The sequence below is a fragment of the Acipenser ruthenus genome, chromosome 8 (genome assembly GCF_902713425.1).
Source record: "Acipenser ruthenus chromosome 8, fAciRut3.2 maternal haplotype, whole genome shotgun sequence".
Taxonomy (NCBI): domain Eukaryota; kingdom Metazoa; phylum Chordata; class Actinopteri; order Acipenseriformes; family Acipenseridae; genus Acipenser; species Acipenser ruthenus.
The window spans coordinates 49145864-49173443 of NC_081196.1; the positions used below are offsets into that span (position 1 = coordinate 49145864).

A 27580-nucleotide genomic window follows, 5' to 3' on the forward strand; every position below is an offset into this window, starting at 1 on the left:
TGATCAATGTTTACTTGTTGTGTTATTTTACAATAAGTGAAACTATTGAATTTTACTGTTTATACATCAGGTTTGGGCACTAATGGGTTAAGTATAAAGATATATATAAAATATTTATATTTGAATTAGGCTATATACTCTGTGTGTGTGTAGAATGTGTGTACATATATTTATGTCTATATCTATCTATATGTAATATATATAAAATCTTTTTTTTCTTATATATATATATATATATATATATATATATATATATATATATATATATATATATATATATAAGGAAAGTACCATACTCACCAGGTCATAAGCTTCCTTGTAGCTTCTACATCAATATGTTTCTGTAATGGTGGTTCAAGCTAACCTGTATAATACCAATACCACCTCTCTCAAACTCTGTCAGGTCAGTTTTCTTCAAATTACTCTTGCTCTGTCAGAGAGCACAGCTGAATCTATCCAAGTCTCTGCTGTGGCTTGGTGCGCTCTGTTGACTCTGGTGGTGGAAACTTCCAGCTAAACAATTACACTGAATATGCCAGGGTGTAAATCTGTTATTTTAAAACGTATGATATTGGTGTATTTTTTCACTTGTATTATTTAAATGTAATGACATATTTAATGGAAGATATTTATAAATACGTATCTGGACTATATTTATTTGCTCAAAAGAAATTCAAGAAACATGTCCTTGCCAGTTGTAAATATCTCTTGTAGACTTTTTTCATACATGTTTCTCAGTCTGATATTCACCATTTGCCTCACTAATAAAAAGAGCATGTGAAAGTGGCCAAGGCAATTAGAATTTAGAATTAAATACATTAGAATTAATTTAGAACAAGGAAAGAACTGCTTAAGAAATGTAAACAAACTGACTAGTCCCTTGTGAAAGTGATGGTATAAAGAGGCATGAACTTTTTAAATGTTATTATTCCTGCTGTATAATAAAATATTTGTTTTAAAAAATCATTGGAACTGTCACATTTGTTTGTATACAATCAAGCATTTCTTAAACAACATAAAAGTATTTTCCCAAGTATGAAAATGCTGTACATTTAGGATTATAAATTCCTGTCCAATTTACATAGCAAGAAAAAAAAGTACAGTTTTTCTTGAAAAAAGCCAGATAAATCTAGCTGCATGCCTTGCCCAGGTATGTACTACTGTAATAGCTAAGACCTAGGTCAAAGAATACAGTCTTACAGACAGTGTCAATTTAGGACAACCCTTGATACCTGTGTATGTTAAGACTGCGTTGTCATGTGACCTTTGACCTCAAGACCTCAAAAAAAAGTAAAGACCCTTTAATCATGCTTCCTGAGATAGCCAAGTCGTGATTTTCAATGTATTTCAATACTGTTTTCACAGGACCACAGTCGTGGTTACCTAAAGTGGTTGTACAGACATTTATATGGTGGTGACATTTTTTCCATCTAGGGTCCCTCGACAAAAAAAGTATACATATAATAAATAAATAAATATATTAAAAAAAAAAAAAAAAAAAAAAAAACCTGGCTGCTAGCAGATTTTTAGTTCCACCTTTATGTTGCTGTGCTCATTGTATAATTGTATTTGTCGTGCAATTTAATCTTCATTTCTTTTTCTAACACTAATGCATCTTGTTGAATTCCGGGATAAAAATGCAACCAACCTCCACAATCCAAGCATTCCAATGTTTCCAGATCCAACCAACTGGAGTCTCGGTTACAGTGTAGTTATATTTTGTCCAATCAGGGTTAACAACGTAACAACAAATCAGAGCTTTTGTCTCCTCAGTGGCTGTCTGGGAGTTCGGTAGGAAAAGCAAAATGTATCACTAAATTCTACGAATTACAATGTACAGTATTTATATGTATATATATATATATATTTTAATAGGGTATCCATCGCATTGTGCAAAATATAACGTTCAAGGACAGTGTAGTTTTTTTTTTTGTTTTATGTACTTTGTTTATACAATTAAATATAATTCCAGATAATTGAAAAGAGAAAAAAAAGTCAACATTGTATTTGAGTGAAGTATGTTTTGAACTGAAAAGTACATTTGTACCACATATTTTAAATAGTTAAGCCGGACGAGACACGACATAAGGAATCAGGAATGTGTGAAATGTGGTTACTTTACACTCTGCTTGTGTTTGCACTGTCTGGAATTTCGAACGGAAACAATCTCCCTAGTGCTATGAAAAGTTCAGTATGGGGACCAGGTCTGGAACCCAATATCGTGCTTCCAGCTCGGTATTTCTTTATTCAGGCTGTGGATAATAGCGGTCAAAAGTAAGTACTATTTCACAGCAGCATGCAGTACTCCATTTGTGTTTTACTGATATTTTGCACATGAATTCACTTTTAAACGGGCCAATGCACGCGTTTAATTATTATTATTATTATTATTATTATTATTATTATTATTATTATTATTATTATTATTATTATTAATTTCGTAGACGCCCTTATCCAGGGCGAATTACAATCGTAAGCAAATACATTTCAAGTGTTACAGTACAAGTAATAATACAATAAGAGCAAGATAAGTACAATGACTTTGGTTCAAGCAAGTACAAGTGTGACAAAATACAATTCAATAATACACCAGATAACAGTGACAGTGATAGTTACATCAGGATATGATTAAATACAAAATACTACAGATTAAACACTTGGCAGATTACAGTACTCTGAAGTACAAAATGCAGTAAAATAGGGGGCAGATAAGAGCAAATAAAGCTCATTTAAGGAAGGGTGATAGTGTCCCAGGGGAAAAACAGAGGAGTTCTACAGGTGCTGTCTGAAGAGATGAGTCTTAATTATACCTCGCTCCCTGTATTTCAAAGCTTAACAGAAGTGCTGAATTGTTTCGGCCGTCATGTTTTTATATCAGTGATGTTAAGATTGCATGTACAGAAAGCACACCCAACCATTGCAGACTGGTTGTCTGTTGTCATTCTTCCTGTATTCCTTAGTGAGCCCAAAACTACACGATTCAGCTAGCCAGTCACTTAACTGATTTTTTTTTTTCTATTTAAGGCAGAGACAATAGCAATGTTTATTGTAGTTTATGATTACATTTGTATTAGCAGCACATTCAAACTTATTTTTAAAATGCACGTTTTCATTGTTTTTAACAAATAATACATTGTTTTCCCTTGTGTATAGTTTTACTTCATCTCCTGGAGAAAGCACATTTCAGGTGAAGATTTTTGCACCTGGTGAAGAATTTTCAAGGATCTGGGTGCAAGTGTTGGACAGGAAGGATGGCTCATTTGTGGTCAGATACAGAATGTATGCAAGCTACCCAAATCTCCAGATTGATGTACAACTTCAAGATAAACATGTGGCAAAGTCCCCATATACATTGACCGGTAACACTTTTTTTTATTGTACAACATTGACCCTGCAATTACTTGGCTACACTAACATATTAAACTTCCAGCTGCGGTGTATCATAAAGCTGGTAAGTTATTGACCACCTGGCTTTGGTCTTCAACATTTGGACATGTAGAAAGCTTTGTTGCTACCACTTGTTATATTACATTGTATATTATGACCATTTTGGCACACAGTTGCCTTCTGATAACTTTTTAGACTAATGGGCATATTGTTTGAGTAGTAAACACAGTTTAAAAATGTGCTGTTAACTATGTATATTAATATATCATTTTAAATACATATTTGAAAAAGTCTATTGTTTTTTTTAGGACCGGTGTATCATGAGAATTGTGAGTGCCCAGAAGATGACAGTGCTAAATGGTTGGAACATATGCATTGCCCTCAGAGCATACCACAGATTCTTCGTGATTTAGCGTTTTTTCAAACTATTGATCCAGACAAGATTGTCAAAGAAATTACAAAGAGGTTTGGACAGAGACAAAGTCTGTGTCACTACACAATCAAAGATAACCAGGTATTTGTTTTGGATTTTCATATATATATATATATATATATATATATATATATATATATATATATATATATATATATATATATATACACACACAGTCACCTCCAAAATGATTGGCACCCTTGATAAAAAAAAAGGCTGTATAAAATAAACAACACAGGTAATGAGTTATATGTTATGCTCAAATATATGGGAAAACCGTATTCTTTTATTCTAATATAATTGCTCAGAGAAAGTTTTTTATTAACAAGTACATTTTTTTCTCAAAAAGATAGGTGTCAGAATTATTGGCACCCCAAAAGATTCTTATAAATAAAATCAAACAAAATTAAATCTGCATTAACATTCTACTTCTTTAAGTTAATCTCAGTCTTAAGGAACTGTATTGTGGCCTTCCATGGCTTCCTGTTTCACTGGGGTATAAAAATGAGGTAACACGCATATGAAATCCATTTGTCATCCATCACCGTGGGGAAAGGCAAAGAACTCACAAATGAAAAGAGACAAATGGTTGTTGACCTTCATAAATCAGGCAATGGGTACAAAACAATAGCTAAAAATCTAAATATGCCACTTACCGCTATTAGGGCAATAATTAAGAAGTTAAAAACCACTGGAACAGTGGTAAAATTGCCTGGTAGAGGACGCAAGTGTATCTTGCCCCCACGCACAGTGAGGCAGATGGTTCGGGAGGTAAAGGGAAATCCAAGGGCCATCTTGGGGTCACCAAGTCTCCAAATCTACAATTAGACGCCACCTCCATGCCAATATGCTATTTGGAAGGGTTGCCAGAAAAAAGCCTTTATTGAGAGCAACCAACAAACGTAAGCGCCTGGAGTTTGCTAAACGGCATTGGCACTTCGATTGGAACCGGGTGCTATGGTCAGATGAGACGAAAATAGAGCTCTTTGGCCACGCAGACCAGCGGTGGGTTTGGCGTCGAAAGAAGGATGCGTGTGCAGAAAAGAGGCATACCTACTGTAAAATATGGTGGTGGATCTTTGATGTTATGGGGCTGTTTTGCTTCCATTGGTCCTGGGGCCCTTGTTAAGGTCAACGGCATCATGAACTCTACCCAGTACCAGGACATTTTAGCCAAAAACCTGGTTGCCTCTGCCAGGAGGCTGAAACTTGGCCACATGTGGATCTTCCAGCAAGACAATAATCCTAAGCACACATCAAAATTGACAAAGAAATGGTTAATTGACCACAAATTCAACATTTTGCAATGGCCATCTCAGTCTCCGGACTTGAACCCCATTGAAAACCTGTGGTTTAATAGAAGAGGACAGTCCATAAGCACAGACCGAAGGATATCAAGGATCTGGAAAGATTCTGTATGGAGGAATATATATAACTTGGATCAGGCCATTTTTCTGAAATAAACTCTGTTATACAAGGTTCAAGGTTGTTTCAACCAATCAGAGCACAGAGAGCAATTCATTTATACAAATAGCTCTAAAAATAGACCCTGCTACAGCTATGAATAACAAGAAATATATTAAAATGTGATATACAATGGTACAACCGGTGCCTCGAGTATAATACCCTCCTCATCATATGTATGCTCCCCCATGGTGTACTTACATATGTAACAGAGCCAAGGATGGGCACAAACCAGCGACCAACATTCCACAAGAGTACCATTTTTTCAGCTGCAATACTTCATATACCATGCCTATTGAAACATTAATTATAACATACCGCATGGTAATTGATTCAATAGGGAAAGTGTCTAAATGCAAGGAGGTGTATTTATCTTGTATTATTTTTCTTTGACAGGTCTACATTAAAACCCATGGAGAACATGTTGGCTTTAGGATATTTATGGATGCCCTTTTACTTTCTCTTACCAGAAAAGTAAGTGCTGATATCGTCTATTAACAAACATTGGCAAAATTGGAGCATGTGTAGCTGTGCAGTAAAGCATTTACCTTGCTATGCAATTTAACAACCAATTTAAATAGTGAAAAGTAATTGCTCTGTAGAGTAAATTCAGCATTATGCCTCATAAAAATAGATCCAAGAAAAGAAAGATTATAGATGAAAGTTTATTTTCAGAAACATTAACTTGTTTAGTTGATGATTGTGTAGAAATTAGTTTCTAGTAACACCAGTAGATGGCAGTATTTACTACATTCTGAATTCATGAATACACTTGTTTCAAGAGAAGCCCAGTAGCATGAGGTTTGAAGAGCAAAATAAAACCAGCTACTTCAATGTGATGTTAAACCATGCAATTCTCAGATACTGATTTAAAAATAGTCAGATTACCAGCCCATGGTCTCCAAGACAGATTCTGTTAAATCGAATGCTGGCATGACAATGCCTCTTGTTTCATTAGACCCGCATCAGACTTGTGGTTTACATAATGACCAATAGCATGTGTTGCGAGGTAGGTCCTTAGGACCTCTGGTTGTAGCATAATTCAACATTATTGAGTGCAAACAGAATCTGAGCATCGAGTGGGAAATGTATTGATGAAGATACAGAGCAAATCAGAATCTCATATGTTAAGATCAAATGGAATTCAGCAGGTTTTGCAGAAGTTGCTTCCGATCGTAAAAATGAACCGGGGGGAAGAAAACTCAAATATAATTGATGGACAAAAACAGATGACCTGGTATAGAGGTTTGTAAATACAGTTGTAGTCCAAAGTTTACATACCCCAATGGAAATTTATAATTTCTATAAATGTCTCGAAAACAAATAATTATAGGAAAAATCTTTTTGTAGCAAAATTTTTGCATTTGGGGATAGGGAAAAAAGGTTACAAGAAATTGAGGTCTACAATTAATTATTTCAGCAATTTTGTTGCATAACTAAAAAAATGCTAATTCAAAAGTATTCATACCCTGACAAGGAATCATGGTAACTAGCTAGGAGCGCACCGAGGTCATGTCCATGGTTGTATTTTTGCATCATCAGTGCTGATGCTCATGTAAAAATTCTGCTAAAGTACAAAAGACTCCTTCATTTTCTCTGTTGGTTTGCCGTGTAACATAGATTTGGAGGTTGAATAGTAAATACCAAGCAGTCATATAAATACTGCAGCTATAGCTTGAAACCTAAACCCAGAATGCCAGCTCTGGTTACGACGCTGAAATGAAAATAAAATGAATTGCTAGCTGAGGCACAATTAGCAATAATAACCTGTTTTAAACTAATATGATTATATGATTAGTATGAATGAGCATTTTTGTGCAAAAAAATTGCTGAAATAAATAATTGTAGATATCTATTTCTTGTAACCTTTTTTCCTCATCGCGAAATGTAAAACTTTTGCTACAAAAGATTTTTCCTAAAATTCTTTGTTTGAGAAATTTCTAGCAATTATAAATTTCCATTGGGGTATGTACACTTTGGACTACAACTGTATAATCCAAGAGGAAAATAAACAAAACATAAAAACTAAATGTATAGGTGTAGGTGTTACTTCAGTAAGTCAGACAAGCACAAAATAGAAATCGCTATGGTGTGAAAGGTTAAATGGAATATTAAATATACTCTCTATAAAGTATACTCTGTAATTTTACTCTGTATTTTCTAGGTAAAACTGCCAGATGTGGAATTCTTTGTGAATCTGGGAGACTGGCCATTAGAGAAAAGAAAACCCACTGAGAAGCTTCATCCTATCTTATCCTGGTGTGGGTCTAATGAAACAAGAGACATTGTCATGCCAACATACGATTTAACAGAATCTGTTTTGGAGACCATGGGCCGGTAATCTGCCTTTTATTAAATTATTATTATCTTTAAAATCATTGCACTGGGCTACTGTGATGTCAGTGATGTATATGAAACACTGTACTGTGTAACTGGAGTATAATAGAAAGAAAAACGCATTGGTTTATCAAAGATTAGGGGCAGAATATACTTGTATTGGTTGATAGTAAATATTTATGAGCACCTCTCTTAGTTATTCACAGTAAAATGTTGAAAACTATTTACCTGATAATCTTTGCCTCAACTAGTGTGAGTCTGGACATGATCTCGGTTCAGGCCAACACAGGGCCTATCTGGGAGGACAAGAATAGCACTGCATTCTGGAGAGGCCGGGACAGCCGAAGAGAGAGGCTAGAGTTGGTGAAACTCGCACGCAAACATCCAGATTTAATTGATGCGGCCTTCACAAACTTCTTCTTCTTCAAACACAATGAGAGTCTCTATGGCCCGCTAGTAAAGCATGTGTCGTTTTTTGATTTCTTTAAGGTAGGTGCATCCCATGCATATACTTCAAAGGTTGTAATAGCAGTTATTGTATTATAAAAATATAATCAAAGGATATAAATCATTAGGTTGCATTCAACAATTAATAATAATAATACTACTAATAAAAAAAGCATCTTTATAGGTAAATGACATAAAAATATGTGTTTAATGTACAGTCAGCACTTGGATATCCGTTACCCAGATACACGTCAGTCGCATTTTACCGCCCTTGTATTAAGAATAAAATCAATCCCCATTATATATACACTGCTGTGCAAAAGTCTTAGACACATTCAGGAGTTACACTATAATTGTATACATAATGCAGTAGTTCCAACTGGTTTTAAGATAAAACTAAGTGTAACGATGAAGACTAATGAAGTGGAAAGATTAAATGTAAATCAGATATTGAAAAAGACTTCATTTAAGGTAATGTAGGAAGCTAAATTGACATCGGCAAGACGAATTAGAGAAATAAATAACTAAATAGAGATAGTTAGAAATGACATAAATTGCATGTTCCCTCCATGAGAAATTAGACAGTTACTTCGTCAAGTAGAAAACCTTGAGAACAAAACACTAGAACATTTGAACAACAAAAAGTTAATGAAATTACACAAATGAATAGGTCAACCGGGATTACAAAATAGAATAGGTCTAGAAAACATTAAAATTTCAAATCATAACAAATCTGAGAATAAGGCAAACACTGCTGAAACACTTTCGATTAGATTACTTGAGCAATGTGATTTATAATAGTTATGATGGCTACAACATAGCTCAAATAGAGAAGGATGGGAACTGTTTCTTTAGATGTTTAGGTGTGGTTTTATATAGTTCACAAAATGACCATCGAACAATTAGACATAATGTAATAGAACTAATGGAAAGCAATATAAAACGATATGAAATGTACATGGACTCAGTGACCCATATTGAAAAAATGAAATTAAGTGACAGGCATATAGATTCTTGGGCTACAGAGGCAGAAGTTCTGGCAGCTGCAGACCTCCTAAATAGGCCCATACACATATACATAGACTTAAAGAATAAGGATTATTTTAAATACGAAGGCACAATAGAAACTATTAAAAGTAAGAATGATCCAATTAATCTTATATACAACAATAACAATTTCTCAGTTATTGTATTTAAAGACAACGAACCCAGAAGAAAATCTGAATACTGTGGCATAATTAAGAAAGATAATCAAAATACCAAATACACTAAAGATAAGACATAAGAAACTTCAACCACATCCCAAAAACCAGTGTTGAGTAAAGGACTAAAAAATACGTCGATAAAGATAAACTGGATAACAAATTAAAGGAGTGGGAGAGACGCATGCGATTAGCAGAATATTTTTTCAATGAAAACATCTCAGATTCAGAGGGTAATTATGAGCATAAAACACATTTTTTAAAAAGACTTGAATCACTAAAGAACAACCTTCCAAAGAATACAATTTTATTTTGCATGGATGTAAAATCCTTTTATCCAAGTGTCCCTCGTAAAGAAACTTTAGAAGCTTGTCAAAAAGCACTAGATAATAGACTAGATAAATCAATACCAACAGCAGAAGTGCTGAACATGATCAACATAGTTTTAGAAAACCGTTATTTTACATTTATTGATAAGAATTACAAACAAAATGATAGTACAGCAATTGGATCTAAATTAGGAATGCATTTTGCTTAGAGAATCAGAAAGAGAACCTTTAAAATACATTTGGTTTGTAGATGATATTTTGGGGGTTTGGACACATGAAGAATCTCTTCCAGTTTCATAAAATGGAAAATTAAATGCACAGTAATATTAAGGTGGACCTTCGATGGACAAGAAAATAAATATAATTTTTAGATACCATAGTAAAACTTGAAGGTTCAATTGACACTAATCTCTTTTGTAAACCTACTGACATGCACCAGTATTTACACATGTCCTCTGCACATCTGATACACACTAAAAGGGCATTCCCAAAGGGTCTAGGAATAAGAATACGAAGAATATGCTCAAAAGAAAGTGACTGTCAAATCAAGGCTGATCCTCAGAGCCAGCATTGCATGATAATATAAATATAAGTTTATATAAAATAATGTTAATTAGAATTAATTCAGATTTAAAGATATAAGTAAAAATGATGTCACAATATATAGAACACCATTACATTATGTAAGAAATTGCAGAATATATGAGAAGTTATGTTGTAAAACTGAAAAGTAAATAATATGGTTATAGGCCAATAACTTGGTTTATGAGCCTCGTACAACAAACCATTGGGAACATCTCAGGTAATAAAAAGAAAAAATACCTGGAATTGTTTCAAAGAAAAGACCAACCTTGCAGGCTTAAAGTAGCTCATAAAATTGTAAGTATGAGTAGTTTATTCCCCTTCTTTTTTTTCATTTGATTTGTGTGCTAATTGGCTGACCTTTGTTCTCCTTGCCTGATTACTGTCTTTTTTTTTAAATTGCAGCAATCCCTGTGTAAAATGATATGTCTGTTTTTTTAAATTGCAAAGAAAGATGATATCCTTAAAGTAATATACTGAAAATATATATTTTTTCAGTCAGTTTAAAATGTTTGTGGTGATTCAGAATTAATTAAGTTACTATAAGGAAAATAAACCTTGAATCTGAAAGCATATAATACAAATTGCATAGGTAGAATTAATGAAAACCACCATGGAATGTTGTAGCATAGGTAGAACTGCAGAGTTTAGTCTGTTGAATGGATATTGAATAAGCTGTTTATATTGTGATAAAGACCATAATTATTATTTAGTATTTTATTTGTGTTTTTTGCAGTACAAATATCAAATCAATATTGATGGTACCGTAGCTGCATACAGACTGCCTTACCTGCTGGCTGGCGACAGTGTTGTCTTGAAGCAGGACTCAATCTATTATGAGCACTTTTACAATGACCTGAAACCCTGGGAGCATTACGTTCCATTTAAAAGGGATTTGAGTGATCTTCTGGAAAAGATACAGTGGGTGAAAAATCATGATGAAGAGGTACATTTTAACATTTTCCAAATAAATGTCTTATCGTGCAGTTTAATCACACATTTATTCAAGCTTAATGCCCATATTATTCAAGGTGTACAGCAGTACAATGTTATTTGTATAGAATTGCCAGATCTCTTTAAACAGAAATTAAGTCAAAGGCCCTAAAAAACAGAAACTACGGACAGTATTGCTTCTTCTGACATCTTAAGATTAAAGTCTGGTTTGTGCATGAAGTGATGTCTGCTATTAATGTTCATGCAAATTAGGCTTGAGTCTCAATTGCTAAATAAAGAATGAATGAATAAACTAAATACATGCTGCTTTACTTGTAACCCTTTTTATCTTTTGCTCAGGCCAAGAAAATTGCAAAAGCTGGTCAGGAATTTGCCAGGAATAGTCTCATGGGGGACACTATATTTTGTTACTATGTTAAACTCTTCCAGGTAAAGTAAATCATTTTAGCATCATCCTAATTTTATGAGAACTATATAATTGAAACATCTTTAAATTAAATAATATGCTGTACATTTTACCTGTTTTGTATCGACAATTCACCAAAATACATTCTTATTTTTTTACATCAGGTTACAATATTGTTACAAACTTGCTTGAATGAAATGTGTGGGATTTTATAATTATTGTAAAAGAGTAGGCTTTTCTGAAATCTCCCCTCCTTTGTGCGGTCACATTGTAAACAAGAAAGGTGTGCATTCATCTTTCCATACAGTATGTACTCGCATACACTGACAACCTGTGTACACTGTGACCTGGTATTAGGTACAGGTGCTAAAGTCGCCAGCCAGTGTATATCTATTTAACTACATGTGCAATTGGGATGAATCTTAGTTTAGACATTTTTAAGCACATATGTTTTTGAGTATCACAATTGGGGTTTATTGGAGATTTTATAGATGAATCCTTGAAACGAAGTCATTTGAGTTTGTATTTGGTTTGGACTGCATGTTACATCTGGCAGGATTTTGTTGTCCTTGATGTAATTCATGCTTGCACGTTGGCATTTGCTGACAGATGTCAAGGTCGACAGTTGTGAAACAGTAATGTCAGTGTCCTGTACATTATTGCTGTTTCATGTGAAGAGTTTAATGACTTATGTAATATGAACAGACTCACTCATGTTTAAACATAACCTTGAAAGGCTTACAATTGTGAAATACTTCTCAGCTAGATTGCATAGCTTTTTTTTTTCAATGAATCATCGACTTTCTGTAAATATACTGCATTTAGGATATTTTAAAAGTTTTACTATGTGAAGGAGAATATTTTCTTGGCAAGGCCTTGTTTTGTAGGTATTTTAAGCTTTTATGTGCCAGTAAAATATAGCATTAATCTATTTTACAGGTTGTGTTGCATATATTTATGTCCATGTTAGTCCACATTTGTAGTACTTTACAGTACTAAGAAACAACAGTGTTGCACCAAGGTGAAATGGAATATGCTTGGTGTTTGTTTCACGTTATTATCAGTCAAAACCTGATTCAGCATTGTATGCTGATCTAAAAAGAAGAGTAGGCTATTCTCACTCCTACGGAGAAAGAATCCACCAAAAGGAATGTACCGAATCATGCTGCAGTCTCACCAAGAGTACCCAGTTGGTAGGTGCTCTTACAAGCAAAACCCATGTTTTATGTTTTAGGAGTATGCCAACTTGCAAGTAGGTGAACCAAAAATAAGAGAAGGAATGGAGTTAGTGGAGCAACCAAAAGATGACCTCTTCCCATGTACCTGTCACAGAAAGGAGGTATGTTAGATAGATATGGAGCCTAATAAGTAATAGTGGGCAAGGTGAAAAGCAAGAGGGCAATTATCTTATTCAGCATGTGTGCTTATGAAGAATTTTTACAAACAAAATATGTTTTTTACTGCATATTATATACATATTTTATTTTCTCTTGGAACATACAATGCTTCCCCCTTTATAAGGCGGCCCTTTATACTGTGGAACATGGCTCCCATTTGTCCCATAATGACATTACACTAAAACTAGTAATCTCGATATAAGGCGGTGTGAACATTTATTAATTCAAAATAGGACAACACTTTATACAAATTCTATGCATACAAGTCATTTTCTAATGAGAATTTTGATGAGCATGGTAGATAAGTAACATCTTATAAACGTCTCATTTAGAATCGTCAATGTGTTAAAATAAAACAAAGTCAGTGACGCCACGCTCATCAAAGCGATACAGTAAATGCAGATGCTAATAGTAGGTTTTAATGGGGGGGCGGGGGCTATCTGACGCATCACATGTGTGGTGCAGTGGTTAAAGAAAAGGGCTTATAACCAGGAGGTCCCCGGTTCAAATCCAACCTCAGCCACTGACTCATTGTGTGACCCTGAGCAAGTCACTTAACCTCCTTGTGCTCCATCTTTGGGGTGAGACGTATTTGTAAGTGACTCTGCAGCTGATGCATAGTTCACACACCCTAGTCTCTGTAAGTCGCCTTGGATAAAGGCATCTGCTAAATAAACAAATAATAATATAATCCTTAGATAAATTGAATATCACCCATTTGCCATAGAACCACAGTAGAAAACTTATCGGTAAAAGGGATATGGTGAATATTTGAACGCATATCCCCATTATAGTTTTAGATATTTAGAGAGTTGGTCGAGACGAAGACGAGATAAGTCGTATGATGGGATATCATATTTCAAGTAATTGGAAGCTTAGGCTGAAATTCGGGGGGGGGGGGGGGGGGGGGGGGAATTATTGAATGATTTCTCTCTCATTAAGAGTATTGAATGATTGCTCTCTCATTTGATCACTTCCTCATTTGCTATATACATCTCAGGTAAACTTGTCTGGGCGTTTCCATCGCAATCCCAATTGTAATTTTTTTTTAATTTTTATTATTTGTTTATTTAGCAGATGCCTTTATCCAAGGTGATTTACAGAGACTAGGGCTTCTGAACTATGCATCAGCTGCAGAGTCACTTACAATTACATCTCACCCGAAAGACAAGGAGGTTAAGTGACTTGCTCAGGAACACACACAGTGAGTCAGTGAGTGAGCCGGGATTTGAACCGGGGACCTCCTGGTTACAAGCCCTTTTCTTTAACCGCTGGGCCACCCAGCATCCTATGTAATCCTACCCACCACGTTCCCAACTTCCACCTTAATAACAGGCAGTCCCCTTGATGAGGTGGGGAAGGGAGTGGCTTTGTCACAGTCCACCCTGCTGTCATGGCATCACCAGATCAGTTCCTCTTTCAGAGGGCAGTGGCTTCTTCTTCTCCCCTTAACAGACAGGACCAGTGGCCAAATAGTCCATAATCACCACTCTCACCATACCCATAAAAGCAGTCATGATCCCAACATTGAATTGAAATATGTGTTGTCTTTCTTCTTGGCTTTAAAGTGTATATAATGTAACACCTTTAACTATGACTTTTTTCTTTCTTTTTTGCAGGTTAAAGATGAACTTTAACAGCCATAACGCAATACCGTGTGCCAGTGTTTAGGCGTTAGCTGGGATAAATCCACAGTGCCAAATATGTTTTTAATTGTTACAAAAACAAGGAACCTAGTTTTGTTAATGTTTAGTATACATTGTGTATATTCTTGTATTTTATAGAAGTGGTGTCAGGAGAATTAATTGTAATAAAGATGTGTTCCAACATTTATTAAAATGGTTGGTTGTGAGCCACATCAAATGCAAATGACTGACAAGTGGTAGGATAGTTTAAATACTATGGTTTAAATACTATATTTATACTAGTTCATGAAATGTATAAATGAGCAGGCAGGATATTTAAAACAGAAGAGAACACAAATTGCTTTATGCTTCAGTTACATCATGCAGATGTGGTATATGCTTATAGAAACAGATTTAAAGTGCCAGGCCTCAGAATAAGATGTGAATGATTTAGGTCACAGGGTTCTTTTTCTGACAGTGAGACACTTGTGGTGAAAGTGGATTTTGAGGTTAAAAACTCAAAATTCTCCATTGTGACATGAAGCAAGCAAAAAGGGAAGATTATTATGATGTACAGGATCAGTTTAAAAAAAGAACTGGTGATAATTGAGATGTCTCGCTGCCACTTCACAATTTGGTATAATTGTCTGTCTCTGTTAGAGCGAACCAGAACAGTCAGGGGGTGTTCAGGCCAGGATTAAGATGTGCTTTCATCCATAACTTCAAACACTTGATCATAAAACATAAATCAAGTAGATGTATGTTTCAGGTAATGTCATAAGTATAATTTAATCTTGAATATTGAGTATTTTAATTCAAGTCTCACAGTTTGCTTGCAATAGCAACATCTGACAAAATACTGCACGGCTGTGCATGTGTGTCTCGGTTCACTTCATCTTGATGATTTATATAAATCATATAGTCCTCCGCCACCACCACCATCCAGCTGTGGCTTTGTCGGAATTATATGGTGGCAATGAATTTCACAAACTGGTGGTTTTGCAGATCTCAATGTACTAGTCTTGGGCTGCCTTACCTAAAGTAATAATATCAGGAACTCCAAGATTAGTGCTATCCAGGAACTGAACCTACTGGAAAGGTATGTTTGAATAATACATGAACCAAAATAAAATACTTTAACAAAACCTAGTTATAAGACCTAACCAGTATTTTACTAAATTGGTGTTCAAAGTTCAGTTTGGTTAGCCTTGAGTCTGTCGGTACAGTAACAATAAAACTGTAAAAAAGATATAAAATGGTGTCAATGTGTTAGAAGTACAGTACTTAAAATTAAGGTACATACTTCCTTATGGTCCTATAACAGCGTCAATGATAATGGATTTTTAGCTGTTACAAACCTGTTCCCAAAAAAATTTACATATCCTGAACTTACATTTATTTGACAAAAGTTCAGTTATTTAAAATGTTCTCTTACTGAGCACAGCTATACAAACCAATTATTTTATCGAAAGCAATTTGCAAAAGTCATGAACCATATACATTTTATGTTATATAATCGGGCTCTCTCTGGTAAATCTAATAATGCAAAAACAGAGAACAGAGCTTATTCTAAGCTAATTGAAAAGGACTGAGGCGCCAAACCAAGTGTCTACTGTAGCCAGGCAATCCAGGTTGACCTTGACCAAGGAAGCATCCATCAGAACAATAATTTCATAAAATGCCAAAATCTCATGGAACCAGGGAAAATGCATTAGAGGAGAAGTAGCTGGAAGCCTCTTGGCTACAGACACTGCCATTTCAAAAAGAGCAGGCAAAACAGGAGTCTCTAACCATAAATTAGTGTACTGGGCAATCTTAACAAATGGAGATACTCTACAGCTATGGCCAAAAGTTTTGCATCACCCTAGTTTCTTTGATTACATGATGATAAATAAAATATCTGAATTAAAACGTTTGGCCATAGCTGTAGGTACCTACAATTTGAAACTTGGTGGAAGAGTGATCACAAATTCAGTAACTTAATTCTGGAAGGTTATGCACTATAAATACATTTAAAGTGAGTTAGCCGTAAATCAGTTTCCCAGCCAGAATCTCCCCCGCTTTGTTAGTTTAGCATTGGCCAGAGGCTTTAAGAGATTTCTCTGCAAAAAGAAATGGAATAAGTGCCAAAGTGAATCATCATACTGAGCTCCATTAAGCACAAACACACACTGGCCCCTACTTAAAAAATATAACCCAGTGAGGAAATCAATCTTCATATAGCCCTGTGGTTATCATCACACAAATTGCCCAGTGTATCTATACTGTTAGAGGACCAAGGGGTCACTGTTTTTCTCAATTGGTAATCCTGATCTTAACTGCATGCGTCTATCTGTTTAGTAACACTATATTCTTACAGGTAAACAGCTGCAGCACTTGGTTGTTCCAAGTTGCATGTGAGTTAAATTACTGGCATATGACACACAAAATGGATTAAGTGGAGATGAAAGTCCAGCTCTTATATTACTCCTTATAAAATACAATTATATATTTTTGTATGTACAGTGTATGTTAAGTATACCAATTTGCACATAATAGCTGTGTTGGCAAAAGCTAACTGGTTGTTTTAAAATAATTAAATATGAACTACCACAAAGATAACTTCTAAACATCAATTGATCTTTATGTCTCGCAACCAAGCAACCAGCAGTTAATATTTAAGTACATTAAAACATCAAGTAACCTGACAAATGGTGTGTGTGTGTGTGATAAGCATTTTGGTGAACTGATTTTCTGGATAATTGACCTTGACTCAGAACTTTTGTAGCCTGCAAAACCCATATATGTGTCTAACACATGTTAAATGTTTTATTGGGACCAGGTAGTGGTCCAGTTTAATGATAATCCACTTAATAGACTTCCGGATAATAGACTTCTTACTGTAATTTCAAATGTCTGGTGTAAATCTAGAATTTGAATTGGGACATAATCAGCAATAGCTGTTCAAAAATGTGAAGTAATTGCAGTGGCTGACTAAACCAGGTGAGAGTCAAGGCATGAATCAAGCATGAAGGTGTATGTTCACCAACTGCATCCATGTAAGATATTATAACGCGGGAGCAGACACGAGCCTGCCATCGACAAAGCAGAGTTCAAATCAAAGAGGATGATAGCATTTTATAAAACACCTTCAGTATTTAAAACTAGTTTTGATTAGCAGCTGGTCTGACCAGGCCACAGTTTTACAGTAGGGTATAGTCTCAATAAAGTGGTACACACATTCAAGGAAATACATGCACTAAAATATCTGTGAGACACGTCAAGGTGACGCGTATTTGTCAGGAACTAATCTTTCTGCATCTTTTTCTTCAATTTCTAGCCGCTGGAAGTATCCCAAAAATTCGTGGTGAAAATGTATTTAGTGTACTTCTTACGCCTTGACACCAGAGGGCACCAAGAAGCAAATTCAAAACTACTCTGCAGAACGAACTTCCTCCTAACGTGGTTGTAGATCTAGCTTTTGATTTTTATTTCAAGAAAGTAAATATTGTTGGCGGGCATTGTTTAAATTATTTCAAATGCACATAACGGCGGCAATGACATTTCAGGAGGTAATGTTTTATTTTAATCTAACTTGGTCAAATGCATGGTTTTACATAAACCGTTTTTAATGTACTTAATGAATTACCTAAACTCATTCACAAAAGATATATATATATATATATATATATATATATATATATATATATATATATATATATATATATAAGCGGACAGGCAATTTGTAATGTCACATTTGTGCAAAATGCTGACATTTTCATATTGCAACTCTAGTAAATATTTCATTTTTTAAACAAAAGCGATCTGCTAATTCTGAATTGTAACTAATCACTTCGCTTGTACAGGCTTGTGAGCTTGCACGTTGTTGAACCAGGTTAAGTAAAACGTTTGTTTCTCTTTCATATATGTTGCATTTCTCCAGGTGAAAGTAAACATCCCCTTCGGTGATAAATCTCTAGATGGAATTGTTTCGGTACCAGATGATCATAACTTTTGTGGAGTGATTCTCACACATGGAGCTGGAGGAGACATGAACTTCCGTCATCTGGTTTCAATAACAACGTTTCTTGCTTCAAATGGGATTCTGTGTGTCAGATTTACCTGTAAAGGGCTCAACCTTGCTTATAGAGTCAATGCTTATAAAGCTGTTGTGGTAAGAAATCAACTGCTTTGCTCAATATTTTGCTGCAGTGGCAGTACACAACGTGAACGCTTTTTCTCCTTGAAATTTTTGGTAAACTGTTACTGACAGCAATCATAAATTGAGTCATACAGTAATGAATGGCTCTCACTTTTATATTATTTTGAAACATTTATTAACATGTATTTTCAAAACGTATATTATCCTAACCTGAAGAGTGTGTGTGTGTGTGTGTGTGTGTGTGTGTGTGTGTGTGTGTGTGTTTATAACCTTAGTATCTTACTTGTTTTAAATGTGACATTAATTAATTATATAGCATGCCCCGTTTGTGCGTGTTCTAAATGTAGAACTTTCTGTGGTTAATGTTGTACAAACTTTGCATTTAGGAATACGTGAGGAAGTCAAAGGAGTATAAAGTAAATGACCTTTTCCTTGGAGGTAAGCTCTTACTTTATCAATGGTACATCTTTGTCTGGCTTCAAAGACACAGGTTTGTATTATTTTAGGTAAGGTAGTCCACAATTAGTGTTATTCAGGGTGTGTGCAACCAGCCCCCAGACAAATGGTCCTATTACTATAAATTATGTGAAACTAGACCTCGTACAAATATATTGTTATTGTTAATTGGTGTTGCTTTGTCTAGTATGTCAATTAACAGAACTTTAACAATGGTTGCTATTTACATTTTTTTTAAATAAATGTTCTAATAGTACTGTTAAAACAAAAATTCCACACAATTTACATTGCAAAGTAAACAATTATTCCTCATTTTGATTCATGGTTGATTTGCATATTATAAAGGTACATGTGATTTCATGCCCTGTTTTGTTTCCATTATTTACAATGTCAGCCAAGTCTTGGGATTGATGTTTCAGGTTTTTTTTAGCTTGTTTCCATTTCTCTTTTAGGGCGTTCTATGGGAGCACGTGCTGCTGCTGCTGTGGTGAAACAACTAATGGAGAACAATGATGACGATATCCGGGGCCTCATATGCCTGTCGTATCCACTACACCCACCAAAGCAGCAAAAGAAGCTTCGGACAAGTGATCTGCAACTTGTGCAGAACCCGGTACTTTTCCTGTCAGGAACTGCTGATGAAATGTGTGAAAAGGTGAGTACTGTACATCACACGCTGTGTGGTAGATCAGGAATCAGTCTCTGAATGTGCATATGTCTCAAACACAACGCTGTATATGAAACAGTAGTTTCTTGGGCTGTAGCTCAGTTTTTCCTGGGTTAGAGAAGGATTACAGTATCTGGGGGTTGCATTATTTCAAGTCCCTAAGAAGTTAATATTAAAGAAGTCTCTCACTTAAATTCTGGGACACAGTAAAGGTAAGTTGGTGACATTTGCACAGATTCTGCCTTTTAGCATTCAGAATTATATATTGTTTTTTTAAAGAATTTCACAAATTGCAAAATTAATTTCTATAGGACAGCATCCGTTTTCTTTTGAAAGGTCAACTACTTCAAAAAATAGAGGGGGGGGCATCATTTACTTCTTATGTATATGTAAATATTATTTTGTTTTTGTGGATATAGGCATACAGGAAATATAGTGGTTCTTTCCCCCCCCCAATTCCCCTCTTAGCTTCAAATAGTGGAACAGATAGTTCTTCCAATACCAAAATAAATCCAGAAATAAGACTAAATTAAGGGGAAAGTTCAGGGGAGACCAACAGCTTAAATGACCACAAATATGGTACGATTGGTTAGCCAGCAACCAATGACTACCTCATCATTGTGGTTACACAGTCATGTTCATCTTTCACCTAATTCACATGTAGACAGCCCACATGTGCAGTCGTATTCCTATCTTGTTATCATTTTAGAGCTTGCTGGAAGGAGAAGTAAACAAAATGGTGGCACCTACCAAACTTTATTGGATAGACGGGGCAAATCATGGAATGGGAGTGAAAGGACGAACTGAGGAAGAAATAATGGATGAAATGAACTCGCAAGTTCTTTCGTGGATTCAAGAAACCGTTTGAAGATGTGTGGCCTGTGATTGTGAAAAGAAATTCCACTGAGACTGTTCACCCTGTCACAGGGCTTGCTGGAGGGTTGTATATGTCCAACAAAATGCATCTAAAATATTTAATTTGTATGTAAGTGTAACAGGGCGAGCAGCCCTGTACATTGATTTGTTTATTTTTAGAACGAGGGTTCCCCCTCCGCTCCTGTGTTATTTTGTGTTTGTTTATTTTGATTGTTGTATGCATGACGGCGAGCGCCGTATGTTTGTTATTGTTTTGTTTATTTTTAAAACGTGTCCTGGCAGAGGCGAGATCGGTGCTCGTCCTCTGCCAGGTGTAATGAAAAATACTCGTGCAGAAGGTGGCCATCTCCCGAATTAATTAAGTGATTAATTTAGTTGCTAATCGGGAGATGGTCACCTGAATATAAAAAGCCTGCAGTTCTCCAGTTCAGGGTGGGTGTCAGAAGGAGAGTGTGCGAGAGGAGTGACGGAGAAACGAGAGAGAAAGTAAACATAGGAACAGTGAAGGCAATCTGCCCAGCCTGACCTGTGTTGCAGTTATTATTTTGTGTTCGTGATTTGTTTTTGTTTACCCTTTTATTTTTGCTCTGTGAGCGAGTGCTTTCTGTTTGAAATATTTATTTTATTTTTGGATTCTTTAAATAAAACGGCGCCCGCGCCACTGCACAATACCTTTTTGTTTTTGTTGTCCCTTCTTCTGCCGTGACGTCAGACCCTCAGCCATTCCTGTCACACGTGGTGTCCTGCGTGGGATTGCAGCGCCTCCAGGACGCAGGCAGAAGAGGGTACTGCAGGTTTTTTCGTTTTTTTTTCGTTTTTGTGTGTGGAGAAAAGGAGAGTGAAGAGGAGGATGGGAGGAAGGAAGATGGGAGGAAGAAGGAGGATGAGGGGACAGCAGCCGCTGCAGCAGCAACAGCCGCAGCAAGTCTGCCTTACCTGCCTGTTGGGGGAGGAGTGGTGTTTTAACTGTGGGGAGCCATGGCACATTTCCCCTGGCACCTTCCCCATATGGCAGGAGGAGGGGACACAGACAGAGGTGAGGAGGAGGAGGAGGAGGCAGAGAGGAAAAGTGGAACGAGGGGAAGAGGAGTGGTGCACCAACTGCATGAGATACGGGCATGAGGAGCACCACTGCCTGGAGGTCTTCAAAGACACGGACCTGGAGTGGGAGGAACCTGAACGTCCTGCGCCTAAAAGGGAGGAGCCCGAACGTCCTGCGCCTAAAAGGGAGGAGCCCGAACGTCCTGCGCCTAAAAGGGAGGAGTCGGTGCGTCCACGACCCAAGAGGGGGGAGTCGGTGCGTCCACGACCCAAAAGGGGGGAGTCGGTGCGTCCACGTCCCGAGAGGGGGGAGTCGGTGCGTCCACGGCCCAAGAAGGGGAAGGCCGAAGGTCCACAGCCCAGGTACCTGCCAGCAGAGGGGGAATACCTGCTGGTGCCGCCTCCATCTCCATGGGAGGACTGTGAGTCGCTCCCACCTCCGCCAGCAGAGGGAGAATACCTGCTGGTGCTACCTCCGTCTCCGTGGGAGGACTGTGAGCCGCTCCCACCTCCGCCAGCAGAGGGAGCATTCCTGCTCGTTCCACCTCCACCGCCCTGGGAGGACTGTGAGTCGCTCCCACCTCTGCCAGCAGAGGGAGAATACCTGCTGGTGCTACCTCCGTCTCCGTGGGAGGACTGTGAGCCGCTCCCACCTCCACCAGCAGAGGGAGCATACCTGCTGGTTCCACCTCCACCGCCGTGGGAGGACTGTGAGTCGCTCCCACCTCCGCCAGCAGAGGGAGCATACCTGCTGGTGCCACCTCCGTCTCCGTGGGAGGACGACATGTTGCTCCCACCACCACCACCAGCAGAGGGAGCATGCCTGCTGGTTCGGCTTCCACCACAACCAGCAGAGGGAACATGCCTGCTGGTTTCCCTGTTGCAGCCAGAAGGGGAGGAGCCGCCTTCGCTGCCAGAAGGGGAGGAGCCGCCTTCGCTGCCAGAAGGGGAGGAGCCGCCTTCGCTGCCAGAAGGGGAGGAGCCCCTGCCGCCTTCGCAGCCTGAAGGGGAGGAAGCCCTGCCGCCTTCGCAGCCTGAAGGGGAGGAAGCCCTGCCGCCTTCGCAGCCTGAAGGGGAGGAAGCCCTGCCGCCTTCGCAGCCTGAAGGGGAGGAAGCCCTGCCGCCTTCGCAGCCTGAAGGGGAGGAAGCCCTGCCGCCTTGGCCGCCTGAAGGGGAGGAAGCCCTGCCGCCTTGGCCGCCTGAAGGGGAGGCGCCCCTGCCGCCTTGGCTGCCAGAAGGGGAGGAGCCGCCTTGGCTGCCAGAAGGGGAGGAGCCGCCTTGGCTGCCAGAAGGGGAGGAGCCCCTGCCGCCTTCGCAGCCTGAAGGGGAGGAAGCCCTGCCGCCTTCGCAGCCTGAAGGGGAGGAAGCCCTGCCGCCTTCGCAGCCTGAAGGGGAGGAAGCCCTGCCGCCTTCGCAGCCTGAAGGGGAGGAAGCCCTGCCGCCTTCGCAGCCTGAAGGGGAGGAAGCCCGGCCGCCTGAAGGGGAGGAAGCCCTGCCGCCTTGGCCGCCTGAAGGGGAGGAAGCCCTGCCGCCTTGGCCGCCTGAAGGGGAGGAAGCCCGGCCGCCTTGGCCGCCTGAAGGGGAGGAAGCCCGGCCGCCTTGGCCGCCTGAAGGGGAGGAAGCCCGGCCGCCTTGGCAGCCTGAAGGGGAGGAAGCCCTGCCGCCTTTGCAGCCTGAAGGAGAGGAAGCCCTGCCGCCTTGGCCGCCTGAAGGGGAGGAAGCCCGGCCGCCTTGGCCGCCTGAAGGGGAGGAAGCCCGGCCGCCTTGGCCGCCTGAAGGGGAGGAAGCCCGGCCGCCTTGGCCGCCTGAAGGGGAGGAAGCCCGGCCGCCTTTGCAGCCTGAAGGGGAGGAAGCCCTGCCGCCTTTGCAGCCTGAAGGAGAGGAAGCCCTGCCGCCTTGGCCGCCAGAAGAGGAGGAGCCCCTGCCGCCTTGGCTGCCAGAAGAGGAGGAGCCCCTGCCGCCTTGGCCGCCAGAAGAGGAGGAGCCCCTGCCGCCTTTATTGTCAAGAGGAGAGGAGCAGGAGCTGCCTCTACCTCCACCACCACCACCATTGGGAGAAGTGGAGCTCCTGCTGCCGCCTTCATGGCCAGGGGCTCCCCTCCCGCCGTTGGCATCGCCTTGGGTCGCCTGTGTCTCCCTTGCATCTCCTAGGGTTGCTGCCGGTCCTGCGTCGCCTCCCGAGGGTCCGCTGCCGTCGCCTCCCGAGGGTCCGCTGCCGTCGCCTCCCGAGGGTCCGCTGCCGTCGCCTGGGGTCGCCAGAGATCCGGCTTCGCCTGGGATCACTACGCTATGGTCGGAGCCCCACGGAGGGGATCTGCCGGCCATCAAGAAAGGGGGAGAGGTCAGGAGACCAGCTCCCCCAGCCGCACTTTCGCGGCCGAAGGTCATGTGGTCGGAGCCCCACGGAGGAGAGCTGCCGGCCATCAAGAAAGGGGGGGAGGTCAGGAGACCAGCTCCCCCAGCCGCACTTTCGCGGCAGGATATTGTGTGGTCGGAGCCCCACGGAGGGGAACTGCCGGCTATGAAGAAGGGGGGGGAGGTCAGGAGACCAGCTCCCCCAGCCGCACTTTCGCGGCAGGAGTTTGTGTGGTCAGAGCCCCACGGAGGGAAACTGCTGGCCATGAAGAGGAGGGGGAAGGTCAGGAGACCAGCTCCCCCAGCCGCAATTTCGCGGCAGGAGAGAGTGTGGAGGGAGCCCCAGAAGAGGGAGCTGCCGGCCACGAAGAATTGGGGGGTGCCGGAGATTCCACCATGGCCACCCCCCAGAAGCAACTCTCTTCCCCCTCGTCCGGGACTTTGAGACTGAGGGGGGAGGTGGCCGTTGGGGCCATGTGTGCGTTGCACAAGGGGGGGGATATGTAACAGGGCGAGCAGCCCTGTACATTGATTTGTTTATTTTTAGAACGAGGGTTCCCCCTCCGCTCCTGTGTTATTTTGTGTTTGTTTATTTTGATTGTTGTATGCATGACGGCGAGCGCCGTATGTTTGTTATTGTTTTGTTTATTTTTAAAACGTGTCCTGGCAGAGGCGAGATCGGTGCTCGTCCTCTGCCAGGTGTAATGAAAAATACTCGTGCAGAAGGTGGCCATCTCCCGAATTAATTAAGTGATTAATTTAGTTGCTAATCGGGAGATGGTCACCTGAATATAAAAAGCCTGCAGTTCTCCAGTTCAGGGTGGGTGTCAGAAGGAGAGTGTGCGAGAGGAGTGACGGAGAAACGAGAGAGAAAGTAAACATAGGAACAGTGAAGGCAATCTGCCCAGCCTGACCTGTGTTGCAGTTATTATTTTGTGTTCGTGATTTGTTTTTGTTTACCCTTTTATTTTTGCTCTGTGAGCGAGTGCTTTCTGTTTGAAATATTTATTTTATTTTTGGATTCTTTAAATAAAACGGCGCCCGCGCCACTGCACAATACCTTTTTGTTTTTGTTGTCCCTTCTTCTGCCGTGACGTCAGACCCTCAGCCATTCCTGTCACAGTAAGTATAAGTGATATAATATGCATAGACACCCATATAAATGTTGCTGTTGCTTTACATAGATTTCAGTACATAGATGGGGCTTGTGGTAAGACACGGTTAAAATGCCACTATGCAGTACCAAGCTCTTTGTATAGCCATGTTTAAGACACAGTGGTGACAGGGTGGGTTGAAGATGCAGATGTAGACCCAGGCATGTATTCTACCATGGGGTTGCTGATTTTACTCAAGTCCCACTCTAACAGGGCATGTAGCCAAAGCAGAATAAAAGGAACAAATTCAGTGATTGAGTATTATTATATATGTCCTTATTTTTGCCTGTTAAGAATAAACATGCATAACACCCTAAAATGCAATATATGATAAACTTAATATAGGTCATAAAGTTCTAAAAAGAATCATTGTATTGGTCATTTAGCTTCCAAGCTTATCATGGGTATTGGGTGGGAACAATACCGTGATACTGCACAAGAAATACTTTGTTCATTAACATTTTCATCAGTTTTGGCTTGAAATAAGAGAAACATTCATTTTTTGTCCCCACCTTTTAATTGAGGTATAAGACAGGCCCAGTTTTTGGGATGGAACCGCATAAGAGTCTCACGTTTTGATTGGTTCTTGCCTGTCAGAGGAATAAATACGAGTGGAAAAGCTTGGAGGAATTTTAACATTGTGATCGGAGAGAGAGATAGACCTGTTTCCAGAACCTTTCAATTAAAATATCATATGGTATTTTGCTGTACTAATATAACAAACTGGGCGACTATTACTAGATATAAATGATCATATTATGCATGAATGTAAGAATTGGCTTTCTGTGGTGATGTACTTTTTTCTTTCAAGTAGCATATATCTATAATCGTTTGCGTGATTTATTTTAATTGCAAATATATATATCCTGCCCTCTATTACAGTTCTGTTACAGGATACATTAGTTTATCTCTATGTAATTTAATCACAGTTTTACATATAGACTGCCCTGTTCTCAGGCTACGTTCCAAATTCCGAACCGCTCTACTTTTCAGATAACGTCCCAAATTCTGGGCCGCTCTACATTTCCAAAAGCAGCCCAGTTTTTGGGGTGTTCTGCTGTTGCAGATAACAGCAGAGTTACTAGGTCATGTTCAGTTTACCGTAATAATGTACACCAGAACTGGATTGTGAATTCATTTAAGAGTAACCCTTAGTACATGAATCAAAGTTAATGTGTTTTATTTAATCTCCCCAGAAAACATTATTTATTTTAAGAAGAAACAGAAATCAAATATATTTTTTTAAAAAAGCTTATTTCTTTATTACAATTAAGAAAATACATTGCACTGAAAAATAGATACATGAAAATTAATTAAAGCATGTGTTTACCTTTATTAAAGGTTACTATGAAAACACATTTTTGAGAAGGAACATGATATTCCAAATAAAAGGACAACTCATTTGCTTATGTAATGTCCGTCAACATATAGTCTTGCTTAGGGGTTGATCAGACCTCAAAATGAATACAATGGTAGAGTTCAGCATATTGTATTCACCTATCACACACAAAAACAAAACAATAAAGGCCTACATCAGCTCCTGTGGGTTTTAAGAGACCAGTGCCCTTCAACAGCTTAACATAAATAGTATTTTATTGTATTGGTAAATTATTCCTATAGTTTAAACTGTAGGCTATAGATAATGTTTAAACCGTTTGACTATGCAAATATAATGGAAACAAATTAAATCCATTGTAAAATAGTAATGATTCCATCTAGTGAGAGATTACAGACATTCATGTGCAAAGTACAAGTCATGTGTAAAAATGTTCCCTTCAACGATTCACTGTGTAGTCCTTCCCATGTGGAAACATTTACACTGGCCATAGAAGGGTTAACTGCAAGTGATAGAATGACACAAGTTAATTGTATCAATCTGTGTGACCTACTTAATGCCCAGGTTGATACTTTGTTGTAGTTGATACTTCTAACAGTCCATATGCAGTCATGATATTGATAGAATGCCACAGGTTAAAGGTATCAACCTGTGCCCCCTAATAATTGTCTAGATTGATACTGTGTTGCCGTACATACTTCTAATAGTCCACAGATGGAAATGCCTGACGTTCTAAACAGCCTGACATTGTGCTTATTAAATCAATGTCCTATTATAAGTGAAAGCAGATCTTTCTCTCTTCGATCACAACTACAGCTTTCCAACTCGTGTTGACGTCATATTTCTCGGACAGACAAGGGCCAATCAAAATGCGAGACTGTTATGCAGTTCCGTCCTGTGTCACACCTTTTTTTAATTGGTAAGCACGCCTATTATCTAATATGGATCCGCCTCTTTAGTGTTAACCCCCACCCCGCTATATTTAAACAGT

At 39.1% G+C, this 27580-nt stretch overlaps 2 protein-coding genes across 2 annotated transcripts; both read left to right on the forward strand.

The window, feature by feature from the left end:
• The first annotated feature begins 1746 nt into the window (after positions 1 to 1746).
• Positions 1747 to 14777, forward strand: LOC117407036 (protein O-glucosyltransferase 2-like). Its single transcript, XM_034011576.3, has 10 exons — positions 1747 to 2274; positions 3154 to 3359; positions 3696 to 3901; positions 5681 to 5758; positions 7449 to 7621; positions 7873 to 8110; positions 10918 to 11127; positions 11475 to 11564; positions 12776 to 12880; positions 14558 to 14777. The coding sequence occupies exons 1-10, from the start codon at positions 2099 to 2101 to the stop codon at positions 14573 to 14575; spliced, it is 1500 nt and encodes a 499-aa protein (XP_033867467.1). The 5' UTR covers positions 1747 to 2098; the 3' UTR covers positions 14576 to 14777.
• Positions 14778 to 14909: 132 nt separating this feature from the next.
• On the forward strand, positions 14910 to 21278 carry LOC131696658 (testis-expressed protein 30-like). Its single transcript, XM_059029134.1, has 5 exons — positions 14910 to 18114; positions 18486 to 18716; positions 19091 to 19142; positions 19613 to 19815; positions 20537 to 21278. Exons 1-5 carry the CDS (start codon positions 18082 to 18084, stop codon positions 20693 to 20695), a joined length of 678 nt encoding a protein of 225 aa, XP_058885117.1. The 5' UTR covers positions 14910 to 18081; the 3' UTR covers positions 20696 to 21278.
• The last annotated feature ends 6302 nt before the right edge of the window (positions 21279 to 27580 follow it).